The sequence below is a fragment of the Cydia fagiglandana genome, chromosome 7 (genome assembly GCF_963556715.1).
Source record: "Cydia fagiglandana chromosome 7, ilCydFagi1.1, whole genome shotgun sequence".
Lineage (NCBI taxonomy): Eukaryota > Metazoa > Arthropoda > Insecta > Lepidoptera > Tortricidae > Cydia > Cydia fagiglandana.
The window spans coordinates 15,117,942-15,140,332 of record NC_085938.1 but is presented as its reverse complement, the minus strand read 5'-3'; the positions used below and the strand labels follow the sequence as shown (position 1 = coordinate 15,140,332).

General features: G+C 41.6%; 1 protein-coding gene across 1 annotated transcript in view; it reads left to right on the top strand.

The window, feature by feature from the left end:
- Positions 1–22,391, top strand: part of LOC134666013 (constitutive coactivator of PPAR-gamma-like protein 1) — a 33,814-nt gene continuing 11,423 nt past the window's right edge. Inside the window, exons 1-14 of the mRNA XM_063523094.1 lie at positions 1–125; positions 435–652; positions 1,446–1,624; positions 1,915–2,028; positions 2,812–2,958; positions 4,411–4,572; positions 4,863–5,058; positions 6,991–7,097; positions 7,660–7,851; positions 11,056–11,187; positions 11,488–11,629; positions 12,261–12,414; positions 15,726–15,851; positions 16,270–16,381. Of these exons, the coding sequence (XP_063379164.1) occupies positions 505–652; positions 1,446–1,624; positions 1,915–2,028; positions 2,812–2,958; positions 4,411–4,572; positions 4,863–5,058; positions 6,991–7,097; positions 7,660–7,851; positions 11,056–11,187; positions 11,488–11,629; positions 12,261–12,414; positions 15,726–15,851; positions 16,270–16,381 (1,911 nt within the window). The 5' untranslated portion in view covers positions 1–125; positions 435–504. The remainder of the gene's footprint in view (positions 126–434; positions 653–1,445; positions 1,625–1,914; positions 2,029–2,811; positions 2,959–4,410; positions 4,573–4,862; positions 5,059–6,990; positions 7,098–7,659; positions 7,852–11,055; positions 11,188–11,487; positions 11,630–12,260; positions 12,415–15,725; positions 15,852–16,269; positions 16,382–22,391) is intronic.

Sequence of the window (22,391 nt, the reverse complement as noted above, 5' to 3'; positions counted from 1 at the left end):
GGTTTTGACGTTTTGTATGGTGTCCATAGCTGGCTCCTAAAACTCATCTATTTTAGATAATTACAAATGGCTTCCGTTTTCAACTTGCGGTTATCCTTCACTGCTGGCATGGTTTTCTAATCAAGGTTTGTAGCAATAATTGACCATTTTATTGATAATAGTGTAGTGTATCATTATTACTATTGTGAATTCTACTTGCAAGGTAAGTACTTTTGTAACTGAACTCGATATTAGATGAGGAAAATACTACCCGTGTTTGTTAATTTTAGGAAGGTAACGTGCCGGCTTCATTTTACGTGAACAAAATATTGCTATTCAGTCCATATTATCGTGTTGCTTTACGTTGATTATTTATTATGTCTTATAATATCCATTAATTTCCTCTTCCGGGTATGCATTTGTATTTTCCGTCAAATCAATGGTTTCTTTTCCAGGATCAATTTGCCGTGAGATAGTATTTGATTATATTATTTCTACTGAGTAGTTCTGCTACTGCCACGAGTCATGGGCATACAGGATCTACAGACTTATTTAGAAAATGAGGGAGTGGGTGTGGATTTGTTTCGGATTGCACGGAATCACGCCGGCGGCTTCCGACTAGTGCTTGACGCGGAGGGCTGTCTGGACCGGCTATATGGAGGATATTTCTCTGGCAAGTATCGAAATTATTCGAAATGTTGATATTATTGTTGTGTATTGTATTTGCCGCATTAATAGAATCCTATTATTCTATTTAAAATATAAAAAAATCATGACACTTGACATTTGCAACTTGTTTGCAACCTTACTTCTACTAAAAACAAATCTGACTGGAGTCACTGGGATATACCTACATAAGCATTCTCATATTTCTTTTGTCTATTGAACTACTGTAAATAGCTTCCAGCAAAAAGAACATGATTTGTGATTCAAGAGCAGAAGAATAGTAGAAACAAATAAACAACGTTTCTTTATATCTGTTTTTACTACACTTCATCTTAGCCATTTTACTGTGTGCAGAATCAAAACAAACAAACCCTGGATTATTGAATTAACTTGTTTTTATTTAATTTGTAAACATTAAAAATATATTTAAAGAAAACTGGCCAAGTGCGAGTCGGACTCCCACATTAAGGGTTCTGTACCCTTACACAAAAAAACGGCAAAAAAACACGTTTGTTGGAGCCCCACTTAAATATTTATATTATTCAGTTTTTAGTATTTGTTGTTATAGCAGCAACAGAAACACATCATCTGTGAATATTTCAACTGTCTAGCTATCACGGTTCACAAGATAGAGTCTGATAACAGACGGACAGTGAAGTCTTAATAATAGGGTCCAGTGTTTGCCCTTGGGGTATGGAACCCTAAAAAAAAGCATGTATATTTTGGTTTATACTCATGAATACTATTTTCTTTGCTTTGTATTTGTTCTAAAAGTTAATAATTATGTTTTTATTATTTAGATTGGGCATGCGGCGGACAGTGGGCCCGCTGTGTCCAATTCTTAACCACCCTGGCGCAGGCCCTTGCTGAGCACCAAGTGGCACTGTGTGTTTGCTTCAACGGAGCGCACCCTGCTCCACCAGTGGCTCCGCAGCACTGGATCCAGACGCAGTCTACTTACAGGCAGAGAGTCAACTCTGTTAGTTTATGTTTTACTCAACAAAATTGATTATGACTGAATATGTTTATTTTGTAAGATTTATTCTCTCATTATTGGAATTATTTTCGAACTTATTTGGACTGAAATCACAGATTTTACTAATTTGAAGACTCACAAAATATGGTTGCGTGGCATTCAGGTTCTATAAACGACTCTTACGAAAAGTTCAATCAACTCCTCAGCATTCATATATTCCTTACTTGAGGTATTTTAGCATATGTTCATTAGTTTAAGTCTCTGAAAATAATGTCACCGTTTTTGTTTTTCAGGTATTGCGCCATATTGTCACAAAGGGTACTCCTCCACCCAAAGTCTGGTGGGTGCCACCAATGGGGCTACATTCATGTCTTCGTACTGCTCTAAGATATCTGAATATACCCATTGTGAGTCTTAATTATTAATCTTTCAAGGTGGTAATCTCCCTAGTTCTGTTTATATACAGATGTAGTGCATAATTCTTTACTATCCTATTTTCACGGAAATGTATGAAGTGTCATGTACAAAAAGTAAAAGTACTGATGCTGACTGAAGTAGCATGACAAATACAAATGTTTCCGAGAAAATCCGATTGTAAAAGATTATGCACTACATCTGTAACTCTTTAATTAGGTACATACTATACTAGCAATATTTTTTTATAAAGTCACATATTGGCTCTAGTGATCCAAAAGACTCGAGCCGTGTTCGCTCGCTCGCTCGCTATTTTAGGGCTCGCCTCATCTCTGGACGCCTAAAAGGCCAAAAGCCTATTTTAGTAATGAAATAAAACCAAAAAACCGGGCAAGTGCGAGTCGGACTCGCGCACGAAGGGTTCCGTACCATAATTTAAAAAAAAACGGTCACCCATCCAAGTACTGACCAAGCCCGACGTTGCTTAACTTTGGTCAAAAATCACGTTTGTTGTATGGGGCCCCATTTAAATTCTTATTTTATTCTGTTTTTAGTATTTGTTGTTATAGCGGCAACAGAAATACATCATCTGTGAAAATTTCAACTGTCAATCACGGTTCATGAGATACAGCCTGGTGACAGACAGACGGACGGACAGCGAAGTCTTAGTAATAGGGTCCCGTTTTACCCTTTGGGTACGGAACCCTGTGAAGAAGTAGACTATATTTTTAATGTTTTGTGTTTAAGTGTAACATTTTTATTCCTTATCTCTGCAGATGGTATCCTCGGATGACCATTGTCAGGAAGTGGTCGGCCTGTGCCGAGAGAAAACCTACGCTGGCCTGGTTGGCTGCTCTGGAGAGTACCTGGTGTTCCAACCTCCGAGATACTTTAGCTCGTCACAACTGAAGCTAACATACAGGGTAATTATTTTGATAGCCTAGCTTATTGGGTCGTGACCCTGCCTATGAAGCAAGGGATCCTGGGTTTGAATCCTTATTTTTTCAACAAGTTTATTATTCTGCACCGAAACTTACTCTCCCTTGCGAGTTTGTTTCTACCCTTATTTGATTAGTAATTTAAATGCCTTTAAGGGTCTGTATTAAATTATTAATCAATTGTGAAAATATTTTATTACTTGAGTTATCGAATGTGAGTGTCTGAATTGTAGGAAGAGATCGTAAGGATCATTTTGACACTATGTTAAAACTATAATGGTTTATCATGCTCTTGAAAAACAATATTTTAATTATAAGGCATCCAGATAACCTGAACCTTTGTTTTCAAACCAAGTTCAAATTTGAGTCCAATGTCATTCGATTTCAAACCGTAATTCTTATAATCTTCGAGCAACACGGAAGGGAGGCGGCATTCGCACTATTTCCCCTCTGCCGAGGTACAAGATTAGCGCGTCAATCTAATCTAGCGCGGGTAATAAAACTAGTTGCACTGGATTTTTCACTAGACAGAGTCCAGACGCGCGCGTGAACACTGCTGCACAAAAATGCCTGTTTGCTCGGTTTTTTGCTATAAAACGAGGTCGGGGACATCAAATTTACAAAAAGAAAGTGTTACATTTCACATGTAATATTTTTTTTACATATCATACGTTTAATTACATTTAAATACAATTATTATATTTTAGTCTCAAGTAATTGTTGGATTTATCGATTTTGCTCGCTCAGTACAAATTGCGGATCGGTCGAGCGACAAATCCGACTTCTCATCTCTCAGAATACAATGACATACTTCAACGAAAATGTGTTAGTGTGCGTGTTTTGACACTAGTCACTCGTCCGTACACAAAAAGAGAACGAGGTTTGCAAGATTTGTCTTTGACGTGTGTCATTTTCTATGTATTCGTGTCGTCATTACAGAGGGCCTACCGCGAACCACGTTTGACGTGTTGCCTCCCTGTCACACTTACGTATGAATTTACAAGTGCCATAGAGAGGCAACACGTCGAATGTGGTTCGCGGTAGGGCCTCTGATTGGATTTTGTATGAAAGTGTGTGAGAAGTGCGACTGTGTGCACCTTCCCCCCGCGAAAAATGGCAGAAAGATTTGTACGGTGAGATATCGCTTGGGCCCCTCCCTTCCGACGTGTCGGAAGCCGGTGTTGCTCGAAGCTTATAATAGAGATGCGTTTTTGTTTTAAGTATGATGGCAAGTATGTTGCCGCTACGGACTAAACTTTAGTCCATAGCGAGAGGCAGAGGGAGGGAGGGAGGGCAGGGGTCATAAATTAGTTTCTTCAGGGGTCCGGTTCTTAAGAAAAAATTACCGTTGCGGTCCGTTTCTACCTTATTTTATCCACGGTCCGCCATTTGGTGACCCTGGACTAAAGGGTTAAATCAAATCCTCTTTTTTTGCAGTCTTCCTTGGAAACTAAGGAGTATAAGATCCACGAATTGCCTCAACTGCTGGACATGCCCCAGGACCGCCTCTGCCTCCTGGCCGCTCTTCTCGGTGGTACCATTCTGTCAGAGCAGAGCCTCACTGATTTCTACAAGCGATTAGGAATTACTCAGAAAAAGGTATATGTATAATTATGCCTACTAATGTTTTAAATGCGAAAGTAATAAATGTAATAATCAACTCAACGAAGTAATGTTTTAACATTTTTTTTATGGATCTTATTGTGAGGTCTACAGCTTACAGAGCCACTAGTTTAATTTGTCTGATCATGTTCGACTTGTTGCCTTCCTATCACACACGCGTACGAATTTTCAAGTGAAACAGAGAGGCAGCACGTCGAACTTGGTTCGCGTTAGGCCCTCTGAGCAGATTGATTTTTCATCAAAGTAAAGGTTCCGTGGTTTTACAGCAACAAGTGCCGCCAGAAACCCTGATAAAGGCCGTTAGCCAGTTCGTGCGCGACCTACCCTCGTCCGACATGGACAGCGCGTGCATCGAAATATTCGGTGACCTCAACGACCTCCGGGCGGCCAAGCTCAAACAAGCCGTTCAGTATTATCTCAATGGCACCAAAGATGGCTTCCTCAAATACAGAACTGCCACTGGTAAGTTAAACGCTTTCTAAAAATGATATCGAATGGTGCAATTACTAGGTTGTATTTTTTTTTATTATGAATGGGTACCAGTGGCGGCGCGTCCTTAAAAGCCGATTCCCACCGGCTTGCCTGTTTTTGGACGTTTGAGCAGAGTTGTAAAGGAAATATGTAAGCCAAATTAGCCCCGGCTTGCCTATGGATATGTTTGACGCGCCGCCACTGATGGGTACTCATGGCCACAGACTAGCCGAGGCGTAAACGTGGCCTACGATGGAACGAGCTCGCCCAGAAGGTGCCTCTTCACTCTTGATTTGAAGGTTGCCGGGTATTCCAATAATATTGGTTAATGGCAATCACATACTGGCCATCAATAGACGTTATTTATTTACATATCTATCATACTTAGCTTATGGTGACTGAACCAGTATATTTTAGCACATATTCATTAGTCTGCCCATCATGGAACAATGGTGTTCCGGACATTTGGGACGCGTGCGCAGAGCGGAAGCCAACCCGTAGAGGCCATTTTGACACTTTAAGTGAGATGAAAGGGCTACACCGAGTGCATGTTGTCTTTGCCCGTATCATGGGACGCACGCAGAGGCAGCAACCGCCAGGGTGTAAACAATAGAGTTGATGGAATCTAAAATGAACTTGGTTATTGTGCAAAAGTGATATACTAAATACTAGGCTATGAAATAAAAAACCAGGCAAGTGCGAGTCGGACTCGCGCACGAAGGGTTCCGTACCATAATGCAAAAAAAAACAAAAAAAAAGCAAAAAAAAAACGGTCACCCATCCAAGTACTGACCACTCCCGACGTTGCTTGACTTTGGTCAAAAATCACGTTTGTTGTATGGGAGCCCCATTTAAATCTTTATTTTATTCTGTTTTTATTATTTTCTCTTTATTCATCATTTCTCTTAGGCTAGGGTTTTTATAATATGAATATAAAAGTAAAATATAAAAACACTTACAAAACAATAAAAAATACATATAAACACATTATAAAAAACCTAACCTAGGGTGCCGCCAGCAGCGGGGCAAGGCCCAAGCTACCGGTGGTCAGGGCTGCAGAGAGAGGAACCGACGTACTATCCGCGCCGTGTCCAAGATCACCGCCTTCTGCATCTGTCCCTTGATCCAACCACCTAGCGAGAGTCTCTCGAGATGTTGGTCGAGACTCTTCGCTATTAAACCGTTCACTGAAACGACTATCGGGACAATGATCGTCGAATCAACATCCCACATGGCGGTTATCTCGTGAGCCAAGTCTAGGTACTTACTGGACTTGTCCTTCTCGGCCTTCACGAGATTCTCATCATGGGGGATGGTGATGTCAACGAGCACGGCCCGACGTTGCGGTCGATCTATTATCACAATATCAGGCTTATTGGCTACAATAGTCCTGTCAGTGATGATAGATCGATCCCAATAGAGCGTGGCACGACCATTCTCGAGAACAGGCGCAGGTGAGTACTTGTAGTACGGTACTTCGCGGTCCACAAGGCCATATAGAAGGGCAAGTTGCTGGTGAATAATCCTGGCTACGAGATTATGTCTGTGCAAGTACTCGCCGTTAGCAAGATGAGAACAACCGGAAATGATATGCCTGAGTGACTCTCCTTTTTATTATTTATTGTTATAGCGGCAACAGAAATACATCATCTGTGAAAATTTCAACTGTCTAGCTATCACGGTTCGTGAGATACAGCCTGGTGACAGACGGACGGACAGCGAAGTCTTAGTAATAGGGTCCCGTTTTACCCTTTAGGTACGGAACCCTAAAAAAACTGGTCATATTCATATTATTAAGTCAGTCAACGTTAGAGTTATTATTAATTATATTTTAAAGCATTCTCTATTAGTTAGCCATAGGTCAAAAACAAGTTTTGTAAAGTACTGTTGTATTACAGTATAACATATTTTCATTCCTATTAGGTCGCCGCCCGAAAACTAACAAAAGGAATCAGAAACCGGACAGTCCACAGTCAACCTCTGCCGATTTGGACACTTCCAAATTAGCGGCCGAGTCATCCGAACACGAGGTTTACTTTTCTTTATAATCAACTACTTGCTACGATCATCCACGCCTTTTCATAGTCATCCTATACATTGGCATACAAAATTCATACTAGGTCTCTATATATGTTGCATGATTCAAAATTAAAAGTGCAGAGTAAATTTTGGTTTTTATGAATTATTTATGTATGTGTATTTGGATTTCAAAGCTGTGAGTTTTTAAGGGATTAATGTATTGCGATTCATGTCAGCACTTACGTGAAACAAAATTGCGCGATTTGATATATCTGGCAATGGTACGCGACATGCTCAAACCATGGAACCTTTCAACTTTGCCAGATGTATCAAAGTTAGGACATTCCAGACTTGGTAGGATTAAATATTGCCAATCAGGAAGACTGCTCTGATTCCGCACTACCAAGTGTCTGATATTTTGTCTCACGACTCTTCTGGCGCGTTTCGTTAGACCATTCCTAAAAAAATCCACAGTCAACATGTTAGTTTGTTTTAAAATTCATTTTATTTTTACGTATAAGTTCCTTTTCATACTCTGAGCACTTACAAAATTTTTAAAACACTAAATTACAGCAAAAAGGCTTGGACGATTACAAATTGGCTACAGCAAACGCGTCAATGAATGCCGACTTTAGCACCGAGGAGCGGACGATGGAGGTGGGGCAAGCCCTGGCTTCTATGTCGCTCGAGGGCGGCGACGCCGAACAGAAGAAGCCTGCTCCTAAACCCGTAGAGAAACAAGAGAAACAAGCTGCAACTAAAGAGGTGTGACTCTGAGAATATTAAAGCCTAGAAATCTAATGCATACAAGCTACCTAACCTGATTAAAGCCAAAAAATAACTCAATTACTAATATTAACTCATTCACTGCTGAGGATTGTAGGTTTTGTGTTTGTAGGCGCTTTTGATTATAATAACAACATAAACAATACAAACACAAAGCGGAATAAACATGTTATCTAACGGCTCGGCCACGACATCGAGCGACTTGCGACGGCGGGAGCGATATTCATAGGTTGGAGCGTGACACGGCGATCGGACCTTTCGCTTCAACCTATGGTTATCGCTCCCGCTGTCGCAAGTCGGTCGATGTCGTTGCCGAGCCGTAACTCTATAAATTCTCGCGTTTTGTGTCTATAGCGGGTCATCCAGTGCACCACGAGCAGTGGTTACAGATCCGTGACCACAGCTCGTGCCATGTAGGTTGCATGTTACTCTACGAAGGCCGCAAAAATATCTGACAGGATCTTATTTGTAGAGCCATAAGAGCGTGTCACATGTTTTTGCGGCCTTCTAAGAGTAACATTATTGCAGGTGACTATAACTGAAACCACAGATTATATAATAGTTCTTACGAACAGATACTTATCTATTAACTCACATTATAGACGGGTCTAACGCGAATTATATTCAATTACCGAACATCTTCTTACATCTGGCACAAATCACTGGATTGAGTTGCATAGACCAAAAGTTGTCTCCACTGAACGCCATTATTATCCTCGAGTTGTGCGAGAAGCAATTGAAATCAAGAAACACCCCAGGAATTTTAATAGGGAGGATGGTTTCAACTTATCGCCAACTTGGGAACCAGTGATACAGAAGTTAAAGCCAAAGGATCTATCTTCGGACGGGTGCGTGGATATTGTGAGTGTTTCGTGTCGGACTATTGACAATAATTAACATTATGTGTGGTGGGTGGTTTGAAAATGTGATGTCTACCCCAAACTTTTCCATACACTTTTCGTCGGGTAGATGCACAAATCTCTGTTTTGACATTTTGCTGGGACATCAGTCAGCCGCGACCACGACCAGTGAAACCTGTGTCGAAACGTCATTAAATCAAGGTAATTGAATATAATTCGCGTTAGACTCGTCTATAATGTGAGTTAATATGTAGGTATTCAAAACGCGAAAGTTTAAAATATTATAGATACTTATCTCTCAAATGATAAATAAAATGCCACTTAAACAGCGCGGCGGAGTGAAATAGAAGGAAAGCTAAAGCTGAAACGTCGGATAAGGTAAAAAATATGCAATAATAACGCGCTAGACCCGTTATAATCACTAAATATGTTGTTCCCAAGAAAAAGTCCAACTTTATCGCTTGCCATAAGGCCGCTTTGACAGGTTATTTGTATTAAGATACTTTAACACAAATAGTTATCGGCTACAAGCGAAGCGTGTAGCTCGGGCTAGCAGTGAATGTCTTAAATCAATTTAAAAATATTCATCACAGTATAGGAAGCCAAAATTCAGAATGTGCTGGGACTCATTTTCTCGGCTTTATTATTCTAAGATGTGACTATCGACCATCAGTAGTCTGTCAAAATGGAAAGCATGAACACCTAACTGCATCTAGCAATGCTAAGCGTGAGTTCCAGTGTCACTGCATTGTGCTTCTGTTGTCTCAAATGTCACGGAGATCAACATGTGTGTTTTTGTTTTATAATTGTTCTTTGCTTTGCCTCTGCAGATTAATTTTACCTAGTCCATTCCATCTCAAACGGTGTTTTTATTTTGGTGTCATTAATTTGATAATCATCAATTACTTTTATTAATTTCTCAAGTAGCTAGCTTTTTAAGATCGTATTCCAGGCTATAAAACTAGTGCCTACGTCAAATCATGGGATTAGTTGTCAAGCGGACTCCAGGCTCCCATGAGCCGTGGCAGAATGCCGGGATAACGCGAGGAAGAAGATTCCAGGCTATAAAAATATATTTTAGACTGATAGTGGATCATTGAGAAGAGAACCATTATTGAAAATTTAATAATACCATATAATACTATAGTACATTTCGATGCTAGTGCGGAAGGTATGTCATTACTTAACGAGTACCGAGATATCTTGCCACGAGCCGCAGGCGAGTGGCAAGACTCGGGACGAGTGAAGAATGACATTTCCGCACGTGTATCGAACGACGTTTTTTAATACAGTTGCGAAAAAATAAGAAAAACATTGTTAATCGTACACTAAACAAAAGTGGTAACAGTGACAGCTCGGTTAAACGTCGCCTTTAAGTATATTATATCTATGGGCGTTTGGCAGCTATTCCGTTCCATTCAGTCAACTTATTAAGAACGGAATTTTCAATATTGAATATTAAAAACTAAACGTGTTATAATGATGAAGAGCTAAATAATTAAATATGAAATATGTAATATTTTTCGTATTCTTACATTAACGGTAGGTTTTTATGCTGATTACGACGTTTAAAGGAAACTAATATTAACACTCATCAATAAGTAGTCGTGAATTGGAACAAGTATAAATTTAAAAAAATTGGAAAAGTAAAAAGCACTAGTTCGAGATAACCAACTTTCCGCACGCTAAACAGCTACGTAAAGTAGCACTTTTTGAGCAACTGTATTAAAAAGATCTTTATTAACTGAAAAAGTTGTCATTTATATGTATAAGAAAAGACGCGCTCAGTGCCCAGGACTGGGAAATATTTTGATATAGCTGGATTTTTTCCTTCAAACACATTCATTGAAAAAAATAAACACTACAATGGTATACTTGCATAGCGCTGTCTTGCGGATCCACATCAGTGTGATGTGATAACCGCATATACTCGTAAAAGCCCGTATATCATAGAGTTGCTATACATGCGTGCGCCCGTGAGGGACAGAATGCGACGAAATTAATACCCGTTTTAACATTGCTCACAATATAGGTACCAGAACAACCTAGATAATTCAGTCGGGTTCGTTGATGCCCGCCAAGCATTGGTTAGAATTCTAAACAACGAGACCCCTACCGTTTCAACTTTTTGTTTACTTAGCACTTTATAGTACCAAAAATTAAAAAGTGCGACTGAAAAGGAGCAACTATAATAGCGCTTTCTCTGAGTCCGTTTGAAAGTACCATAATACCATCACGTTTGGACTTGGAATTTTTTACTATGTAATTTCTTTAGTCTAATTGCTTTTAGTAACTTCAAAATAATGAAGTGAAGAATTTTCAGAGCCGCCAAACCAAATCGCCAAGCTCTGACAACTGCCCGCCCGCGCCGGCGGAGGTGCTCCGCACGTGCGCCGAGCGCCACGCGCGCGGCCTCATGCACCCGCATATGCTCGCCATACTCACACACCGCCAGGTATCTATTAAAAAAAAAATGCTCTCATACAAAAATGGTGTGTCCCTGATTTTTGTATGGGAGCAAACTTTTTTCTGCTGCGTTAGCGTTATCGTACAAAATGTAACGTTTATCTGATCAAGTTGTTAATTTTAATGTGTCAATTAAATATTTATGAATCTAATAATGCCCATGTAAACAAAAAAGTAAAAAAATCAACATGGTTTTTGAAGGATCGATTTTTCTTTGCTAGGACACGAAATCAGTGTTCTAAAAGTTGATGCACCAAATAACAATAACTAATAAATCATCTTTATTTAGGTGGCGCTGCCAGTCCTCATGGAAGACGACAACCACCGCGAGATCCCATCCATCCACCACTTCTACCGCCCCATCCGCCAGAATGTCTACGCCATTCTCTACAACATGCACCACCACCGCTTCATGGCGCAGAAGGCTAAAGGTACTTAGCCAATAAGGACTTTTATCAAACCTCCTCCAGGTGGCGCTGCCAGTCCTCAAGGAAGACGACAACCACCGCGAGATCCCATCCATCCACCACTTCTACCGCCCCATTCAGAACCACAGACCACCTAGACGCCGCAAACATGTTCAATAGTCTAGGGACCGGGCGTGTTAATTTTTTGATGCCTATTATGACGTCACGCAAGCGATTTAGTGATGTGCAACGCTACGCCATGGTCAAAGGCGTAGGTAATAATAAATCGACGTTTTTATGATTTATTTTCTATCGATCCTTTTATCGAATATAAATAAGAGTTTATGGACAAAAAATGCGAAGCGATTTCAGTACTGCAGATGATGAAAATATGTAATTTAGCTATCAAATTTAATTTTAGTTTTTTTTTATAAAAAAAATAGTTGTGAATAGGTTGCAAAATGGTGGGAATGGAATCAGAATATGTCCTTAGTTTCTTGTTAAATATCGTCAGCTGAACTCGCAAAACCACTTATCTCCTTCAACTGCAGTTAAGAGGTTTGAGACTAGATGCTACTAGCTGACAATATGCTAAAGAATCTAAAGATATCAAATTTAAGAGCACTCAGATATAAACACTGAGTGTGTATTTCAGATGAAGGCACATCAAGCATGTCGGTCGAGCGCGCGTGCACCGTGCAAGTCGCCGAGTGGATTTACTCTCGTGTCAACCCGGGCAAAACGCCCGAGATGGTGCCTGGAGTGGTTCTCGACTGGCCCGTGCCCACGGTGCAGAGGCTTTGGTTCGGGTGAGCTTTGTATTACATCTGCTGATTTTTAGGGTTCCGTACCCAAAGGGTAAAACGGGACCCTATTACTAAGACTTCGCTGTCCGTCCGTCCGTCTGTCCGTCTGTCTGTCACCAGGCTGTATCTCACGAACCGTGATAGCTAGACAGTTGAAATTTTCACAGATGATGTATTTCTGTTGCCGCTATAACAACAAATACCAATAATTTTTAAGAAAAAAAAACCGACTTCCATGGGGGCCGATGAAAGATTATTGTAGATGGTACACTATGTAGAAAAGGAGGTAAAACCACCCACTTTTCTACTAGCATTTCGCTTCTGTATAATGGCTCCTCTACAGGATGGGCCAACGCCGGCCACTCCAAGGGACGCAGCCATGCGGTAGAATGAGATAGCAATATCACTTGCTCCCTCTAACGCATAAATGCGTTCCTTGGAGTGGCCGGCGTTGGCCCATCGTGAAGAGGAGCCATGAGGGTCATAGTTCTAGCCTAACCTAACCCACTCCTCAGATAGCAGTTCGGTTCTGTGCGGATCGCAGTTCGAACCTAATCAAACCCACTTTTCAAGTAGCATTTCGTTTCTGTAAGGCTCGCAGTTCTAACCTAAACTAATCCTTGTTCGGTTCTGTGAGGATCGCAGTTCAAACCTAACCTAACCCACTTAATGGCGCATGCCGTGCGGTGTACGGGGGTTTAAGCGGGAGGGGCTAGTAAGATTGGCATCATCGTACTTTATACCTACATTAATTTTATGATAGGTAGGTAATCATAGTTGTTTATTTAGTTAAGGTATCATAGTTGTTTTCTGGGTCAAGGTCCGGGTCCGAGTCCGGGTCCGAGTCCGGGTCCGTGTCCGGGTCCGAGACCGGGTCCGAAACGGATCCGGGTATGAGTCCGAGTCCGGGTCCCAGTCCAAGTCAAAATCGAAATTCGTAATCACCAAACGTGTACCATGCGTCATTGAAGAGTTATGTTCTGGTCATCATCAGCAGTTCCACTTCATCAAATGCGACAGTTTTTAATGTAAATGCTTGATTTTATGATGAAAATACAAAAAAATCTATACGTATGCCTTTAATATTTGAGGAGTTCCCTCGATTCCTTATGGATCCCATCATCAGAACTCGAGCTTGACAAAAATGTGGCTTAAAAACTTAACTTGCTTAACGAACATAACGAAAAGGAAAAATCGCCAAACGTGAACTATGCGTCGTTTAAGAGTTCTGTTCTGATCATCATCAGCAGTTCCACTTCATCAAATGCAACAGTTTTTAATGAAAATGCTTGATTTTTTTATGTAAATACAAAAATCTCTATAGGCATGCCTTTAAGATTTGAGGAGTTCCCTTGATTCCTCATGGATCCCATCATCAGAACTCGAGCTTGACAAAAATGTGGCTTAAAAACTTAACTTGCTTAACAAACATAACGACGAGGACAAATCGCCAACCGTGAACTATGCGTCGTTGAAGAGTTCTGTTCTGATCATCATCAGCAGTTCCACTTCATCAAATGCAACAGTTTTTAATGAAAATGCTTGATTTTCTGATGTAAATACAAAAATCTCTATACGCATGCCTTTATGATTTGAGGAGTTCCCTTGATTCCTCATGGATCCCATCATCAGAACTCGAGCTTGACAAAAATGTGGCTTAAAAACTTAACTTGCTTAACAAACATAACGAAGAGGACAAATCGCCAACCGTGAACTATGCGTCGTTAAAGAGTTCCGTTCTGATCATCAGCAGCAGTTCCACTTCATCAAATGTCACTTTTTTGGGTGTATATGCTTGATTTGTTGATAAAAACCCAAAAATCACTATATGTATGCCTTTAAGATTTGAGGAGTTCCCTCGATTCCTCATGGATCCCATCATCAGAACTGGGTTTTGACAAAAACGGGACCAATCTGTATGCATATACATTCAATCAAAAAAAGAATTTTCAAAATCGATCTAGTAATGACGGAGATATGGAGTAACAAACATAAAAAAAAAAACATACAACCGAATTGATAACCTCCTTCTTTGAGATTTGGAAGTCGGTTAAAAACAGAATAAAATAAAGATTTAAATGGGGCTCCCATACGGAATCCGTACCATAATGCAAAAAAAAAAACAAAAAAAAAAACGGTCACCCATCCAAGTACTGACCACTCCCGACGTTGCTTAACTTTGGTCAAAAATCACGTTTGTTGTATGGGAGCCCCATTTAAATCTTTATTTTATTCTGTTTTTAACCGACTTCCAAATCTCAAAGAAGGAGGTTATCAATTCGGTTGTATGTTTTTTTTTTTTATGTTTGTTACTCCATATCTCCGTCATTACTAGATCGATTTTGAAAATTCTTTTTTTGATTGAATGTATATGCATACAGATTGGTTACGGAACCCTTCGTGCGCGAGTCCGACTCGCACTTGCCCGGTTTTTAAATCTTTCTATCCTATTAGTTGCGCGTTAATCCGGGCAAGAACCCCGAAGAAGAAGAAGAAGAAGGGTGCACTTGAATAAATTCAAAGCACAGCTCCACCAATGGCTTACTCATAGAGTATTTTACTCAATAAACGAGTTCTTTGCTTACAAAGAAGACTCTGTAATATATTAGTTAAGTTAGTTGCATGATAGATTTAGTCCTTTAATTTTAAGTTCTTCATTTGATATTCGCACGCCAGAAAAGGCGTAATATGTAGAACAATTTTGTACCTACTTAAGACCACCATACTATGTAACCATATTACTGCGAATAAACCATTTGTATTTGTATTTGAAGATTGCAGAGATGATGGCCGAGCTTTGACCTACAATGCCCCAAGTTCTTATACTTTGTTCTAGGTCATTTCACAACAAAGTAACTCGGATCATGGTTTCATGATGCAAATTTACGTATCATTTCGTATCAAATATGTATGTTGGGATATTGTGATCCAGTTACGCCAAAAGTTTTGCCCCCATACATACCTTTTACCGTCATTATTTTCTTGTAAACACTTTAGATCAATGAGAAGGCACACTGAAAGGTTAGGTTAGGACAGATGTCGCCACTGCAACAGGACTTTGTTTACGATTTGTTGTTAAGTATCAAGAGCGAATTTTTTAAGTAATACTTGCGATTATTAAAGTAAAATGTATTCATTTACGATTGTACGAACTGCATGAACACGGGAAGTAAACGGGAGAAAAAGGAGAATGTTTACAATTCGTTTGAAAAAATGTATGTGATTTGACAGTGACAGCAGTCCGGTTACAGAGGCGCCACCTGGCGTGGTAAAATGTCAGTTTGCCTCCTCATAACAATGTTGTTGTATTGCAGAACCGCGCAAGACGACAAGTGCCGCCGCATGCGCGCGTTCCTATCATGCATGCGCTCGGACACGCCACTCATGCTCAACACGTCCTACGTGCCGCAGCACCTGCTCATCCTGGCCACCGTGCTGAGGTAAACATTCCTTTGGTCTCTTCAGAAGATAGCCGAGCTATTAGAGTTAGACGTTTGAGGTTTGTAGCATCAACTAGACCATGGGTCTCCAAACCCCGGCCCGCCACGCGTTCCAATCCGGCCCGCCGACACCCAAAGCGAGTGCCCACTGTCCGGCCCGCGGGAGCCAGGCTCCAGGGGTTCGGCATTCATTGAGAATGGAACTGTTCCTAACAACAGCAAACAGACACCCTCCACCGGCGCAAAAACCGACGGTGGCCCGCTCGATAGTTTCTGAGGCGCCATATGGCCCTCAGGTAAAATAGTTTGGAAACCCCTACCTAGAGAGGAACATTTTTCAAATGAACAATTCTGGGAAAAGATTGTAGTTCCAATGCTGATTATGTGCGTAACCGCTGATTAAAGTTTTTTTTTACAGATTCATAATGACATCGCAAATTCAGATTTTGCGTCGTCAGGAGTTGGACGCGTTCCTGGCCACAGCTTTCTCTAATGATCTCATGAATGCCCTTCACTTGCAAGAGATGACGGTAAGTTCTAATTGCACTCCTTCATATCTGACTATTATGCTTGCAGTAAAGGTCGACACAAAATTGCTGAGTTGCCTAAGTGAGGTACGAGATTCAAAATCTTGATTATATCACTATTGTATACAATACTTTCTCTACAAGTCAACAAAAATAATACTTTACATTAAACTAGTAGAATCATACAAACAAACCAAACCAAAAGTATACAGCTAAGTTACGCGAGCACCCGCGATACCTTCATACTGGTACGCGCCCCGGCCGCCGCAGCCCGGCGCGTTGGTCAACGACACCTTCTCGTAACTCATGAGGCCCTGGTATTTGCTTCGCGCTAAATTCAATTTTTCGACTTTTTTTCTCAATTTTGGACACCATAGCTTATGGGGACTAACAGGCAACGCTAAGTGGTTTTCGTAGTCTATGGATGTTACTATATTAAGGGTGTCACACGCGCGTTTTTGACTTATGAAGCAATTGTTTCTGCTATACCTACCTAAAGCTTGAACACGCCAAAACGTGGGCACACATTTTTGCTTATACATTTTGGAAAGGGTGGTTAAATTTTATTACTTTACTTAAATTAAAATCGCTATAGTATGAGGAATATATGATACCACAATAGTTGTCAATTGTATGATTCGTTTTCATGATAACGAGCTTTAAACAATAACTGAGCGAAATCACTTTGCACCAATAGAATTGGAAAAGTCGATTAGGCTAAAGAACCTTGTGAAAATGTTAATATATCGAGGATCGATTAGTTTTTGTGTTTTTGAAATGTTGCGGAGACGTCAATGAATGGAAAGACAACCAGAAAGCAGAATAACACGAGATACAAATGAGAAAAAAAAAGAAACTAGGAAAATACAGCGTTCTTACATAAAGACCGAAACCAAATTTTTCTTATGTTGCAAAAAACGTACAAATATCTCAAATTTATGTACAAAAAGAGAAGTCAAGTTAAATTAAGAGCTAGCAAGAGCTTATCTGCTCCCAAAATAGTGGTGCTAAATGAAATTTGTATGCAAAATGTAGGATATTAAAACGTTTGATCATTTTTAACGTATTTGAGCGTGTTAGGTGTTAGACGATGGTTCTATAGAAATACATACTTCAAGCAATACACAAAATAAAAAGTTTGACTTGTATGAGTTGCTAATACATTCCCGAAGATTGCAAGATAAAAATAATGCTAAGTGTAATATAGGAGTATGGAAAGAAAACACGTAGTCACGGAGTAACGGTATATTCGGAATGCCACATCCCATGACATAAGATTATATCTACCCGCTTATCTAGATATCTTAAATATAGATGTACCTACACTACACCTCCACCCTTATTGAGAACCTTAGAACTAACATCTTAAGACTAATGAGGAAAGTTACAACTGATACAAGCTGCCAATTATACAAACTATAACACTTATTCTATAAGCAACAACTAATAAAACTTATGGCTAATACATGTTATTATAGACTAATACATTTATACCAATTACGTATTACACCTTATAATGCGGCGGATTATCCCTACGACATTGACGTACCGGCCGGGGTCGGAGCGGTAAGGCGGTTGGCGGGTCCGACTCCGGTATGTCTTTACCCGCAATAAGGTCGGCCTCTTCATCGCTCAGCCCTAGTGGCTTTGCACTTTCTACATTAGGACTCAAGCTGCCCGCCTCCGGTGTACTGTCAGCCCTCAAAGACCTAGCGACCTCCGGACTGGAGTCCCTCACCGGCTGAACCTTTCCTTCCAAAGATGGGCGACTCCCCTGCCGCGGTGGGCTGTCCGGGCAAACTAAAGAATTCCTAGTTCTACGTTTAAGCTGATCACTATGCCTATGTGCTGACCTACCCTGCTCGTCTAAAATCTGATAATCCCTAGAGCCTAGCTTTTGCGTGACCTCACCTGGGACCCACTTCGTCCCCCCTTGATACTGACGCACCCACACAGGTTCTCCGGGCTCATACATGCGCTCTGCTGTGCCGCCGCAGTTCCGCTCTTGTCGCTTTTGCGCTGCGCGGACTTTGGACTCACAGTCGGGCCTTAACGCGTCTAGCTTAGTGCGCACCTGTTTACCCAACATGAGCGCTGCGGGACTCACTCCCGTTGAGCAGTGCTCGGTATTCCGATAGTATAGCAAAAACTTATTTAAAGCTAAATTAATGTTAATATTTTGACGTACCGCTTTACGAATAACCCGCTTAATTGTGCGTACACCATTTTCCGCGGCACCATTAGATGAGGGATGGTACGGAGCGGAAAAAACATGTTCTACACCTTCGTTACTCAAGTAAGTAGCCAGTTCTACGCTCGTGTATGGAGGGCCGTTATCAGAAACTATCTGTTTTGGTATACCCCACCGAGCGAAAGTTTCACTCAACTTCGCGATCGCGTGTTACGCTGCCGTACTTGGTACTTCAAAAACCTCTAACCATTTTGACCCCGCGTCTACAATTACCAAATATAACTTCCCAAATAGCGGCCCTAAATAATCCATATGTACACGTGACCAAGCTTTTCCTGGCCACGACCAAAGGCTCGGCGCTTGCCTGGGTGGCGCGTCGGCCTCCGCCGCACACACTGGGCACGCACGGCACAGACCTTCGATGGCCTCGTCAAGCCCTGGCCACCAAACATAACTTCTCGCCAACGCCTTGGTTTTAACTATGCCCATATGGCACTCATGCAACGCTTGTAAAACCCTACTGCGACACGACTCAGGAATAACGACCCTATGGCCCCACATAATACAGCCTAACTCCTCATATAACTCCGCCTTCCTATTAAAGTACGGTTGCAATGTTTTGAATTCATTGGTTTCCGGCCACTGATTTCTTAAATACCCTAATATACGACTCAAAGCTGGATCACGTTGTGTATACTTTTTAATAGTATTGCAGTCTAGAGATAAAGCGTCTTGCGCAAAATGCAAATACGTTTGTTCCGGAATTTCTCGCGCGTCCCCGCTACTGCTACTCTTTACCGGTAAACGCGACAACCCGTCCGCGCCGTTCGACTTAGTATTAACGTACTCAATGTCGTAAGTATACGCTGATAACTTGACTGCCCAACGCTGTAACCGACTGGCCGCCATAGTAGGCACACCGTGTTTAGGTCCAAATATGCTAACTAGCGGTTTGTGATCCGTACGTAAAATGAAACGTCGTCCGTACAAGTATTGATGCAGTCTTTGTAAACAAAACACAATAGCAAGCGCTTCCTTATCAATCTGCGAATAGTTTTTTTCCGCATCAGTTAATGACCTAGATACATACGCAACCGGTCTTTCGATCCCCCCCGCGCCCGGTTGGGTCAACACCCCTGCGACGCCACGGCTTGACGCGTCACAGGTACAAATCAGCTGTTTACTCGGGTCATAATGTACTAGTACATCGGCGCTAGTAAGAATTTTTTTTATCGCGTGAAAGGAGTTCTCGCAATCCTTATCCCACTTCCACGCCACATTTTTCTTCAGCAAATTATATAGAGGAGATAATATCATACTATTGTTTTTAACGAATTTGGCATAAAAATTCACTAAACCTAAAAATGAACGCAACTCGTTAACATCGCTTGGCCTAGGAATATTTGTTATCGCCTCCACCTTACTCGGATCGACCTTTAACCCCTCCTTGGAAATAATATATCCCAGGTATCTGACTTCCTCAGCCATAAAAATACATTTTCTTTTTTTTAACTTCAAGCCGTGCCTATGCAATCTACTAAATACCTGTTCTAGCGTTTCGAGATGTTCCTTCTCTGTCTTAGTGGCTATTATAATATCATCAAGAAAGAACTCCACGTTTGGAATATCATGTAATAGATTAGACATATGTAATACGTTGAAAAATACCAGGGCTCGATGCCAGCCCGAACACTAACCTATTATATAAAAATAGACCCCTGTGAGTATTTATAACTGTATATTCTTTAGAATCGTCTAATTCTATTTGATTGTAGGCCTGCGAGAGATCTATCTTAGAAAAAACTTGCGCCCCGTTAAGGCCCACAAGCAAATCGTCCACCCTAGGCAACGGAAATCTATCTACTAATAAGACGGGATTAACCGTGATTTTAAAGTCAGCACACAGACGTAAACTACCGTCGGGCTTTCTAACGGGTACCAGGGGAGTGGCCCACTCTGACGTATCTACAGGTTCAATAATACCTTCCCGCAGCATTTCGTCCAGCTGCGCGTCCACCTGGTCTTTGATGGCGTACGGCAGAGGGCGCGCTCGACAGTACACCGGCTCGGCTCCCTCGCGCACTCGTAATGTCGCCTTACCGCCCGTGAACCGCCCGAGTCCGTCACTGAATAGCTGTTTATACCTGTCAATTAAAAGCGATATATCAGTACACTCTGCCTTAAAATTACTTAACTCGTTGTTTTTACTTAAAGTGGGGATATTAATATTTAATTCTACAAGCCAATGGCGACCTAATAAAGGAATCGCTCCACCTTCCACCACGAACAATTCTAAGGTTTTTTCTTGACCTTCGTACTTTACAAGTGGCTTGATAATACCTAACGGCCTTATCTTGGTACCATTATAAGAGTTAAAAACAACCTCCGAGTTACAAAGTGGCCGATGTTTAAAATATTGTAAATAAGTATTTTTACTAATACAGGCAACAGCTGCTCCTGTGTCCACCTCCATACTCATTTCCACATTATCAACTAATAATTTAACGCTCACCGGTTTGTAGCTGTTCAAACACAACTGATGAAGATCACCCTCCAGCTCAGAATCTTCTGACTGGCCGCCATCCATAGCCTTCCCGTTCGCCGTAGTTTGCAGGCTATACACGCTAGAACGGCCTCTTCCTCTGCCAGTCGCCCCCGCTCGCTCTGGACAGGCTCGCTTAAGGTGGCCTTTATTCCCACATAAGCGACATACGAAGTTCTTGAATCTGCACTCGGTGCTGGCGTGATCGCTCGCCCCGCACACGTTACAAAGCGCTGCACCGCTCGGCCGCCGAGCCGATGCTGCGCCCGCGCCTCTGCGCCGACCGTGCCCCTGCTGCGCGTGCGCTGCCCGTGCTGCCAAGGAGTGTACCGCGCCCGTGCCCTCAGCCTGGCCCCGAGCCTCGCTTGGTCCCGCCTGGTCCACAGCCGCCGCGTCTCGCTCCGCTGTCTCTAAAGCACACGCTAGACGCACGGCACGCTCGTATTTCAAACCGTCCTCTGCGAATAACCGTTGCCTAATGACGTCACTTTTTAACCCACACACCAACTGATCACGCAAATTGTCTTCAAGGGCCGAAGCAAACTCACAATCTTTAGCAAGTTTCTTCAATGCTGCGATGTACTGTGTGATGCTCTCGTCCTTGTCCTGCCGCCGTTGACGAAAACGGTATCTTTCCGCCATGATGGAGCGCTTTGGTTGCAAGTGCTTACGTAACGCCTCTGTGACTAATTCGTAGGTCATATCTGCCGGCTTCTTCGGACTGACCAGGTTACTCAACAAATCGTATGTTTCCTCTCCCATCACGGCAATTAACGTGGGCAACCACAAATCCGCAGTAATGGTATTCACCTTGAAGTACATCTCTAACCTCTCGACGTATAGCGACCAATTGCCCGACGCCGCACAAAACTCGCCAATCTTGCCAATCGTCATGTTTGTGTTCTTCTCCAACAATAATAAATCCCAAATCCTCGTTTGCCAATGTAATATAGGAGTATGGAAAGAAAACACGTAGTCACGGAGTAACGGTATATTCGGAATGCCACATCCCATGACATAAGATTATATCTACCCGCTTATCTAGATATCTTAAATATAGATGTACCTACACTACACTAAGTATCCCCATTATTTATTGGTTGAGCCAGCTACTTGTGATTGCATCAAGCGACGCCGTTAATTGATTCGCATAAGGGACATTGACTATAGAAATGTATGCAAGAAACATTTGCGAAAATGACCTAAACCTATTTTAAAGAAGCCACAGCTCACAGTTACTATTTTGGTAGCATTCATCGTGTTGTCATTACACTATAACA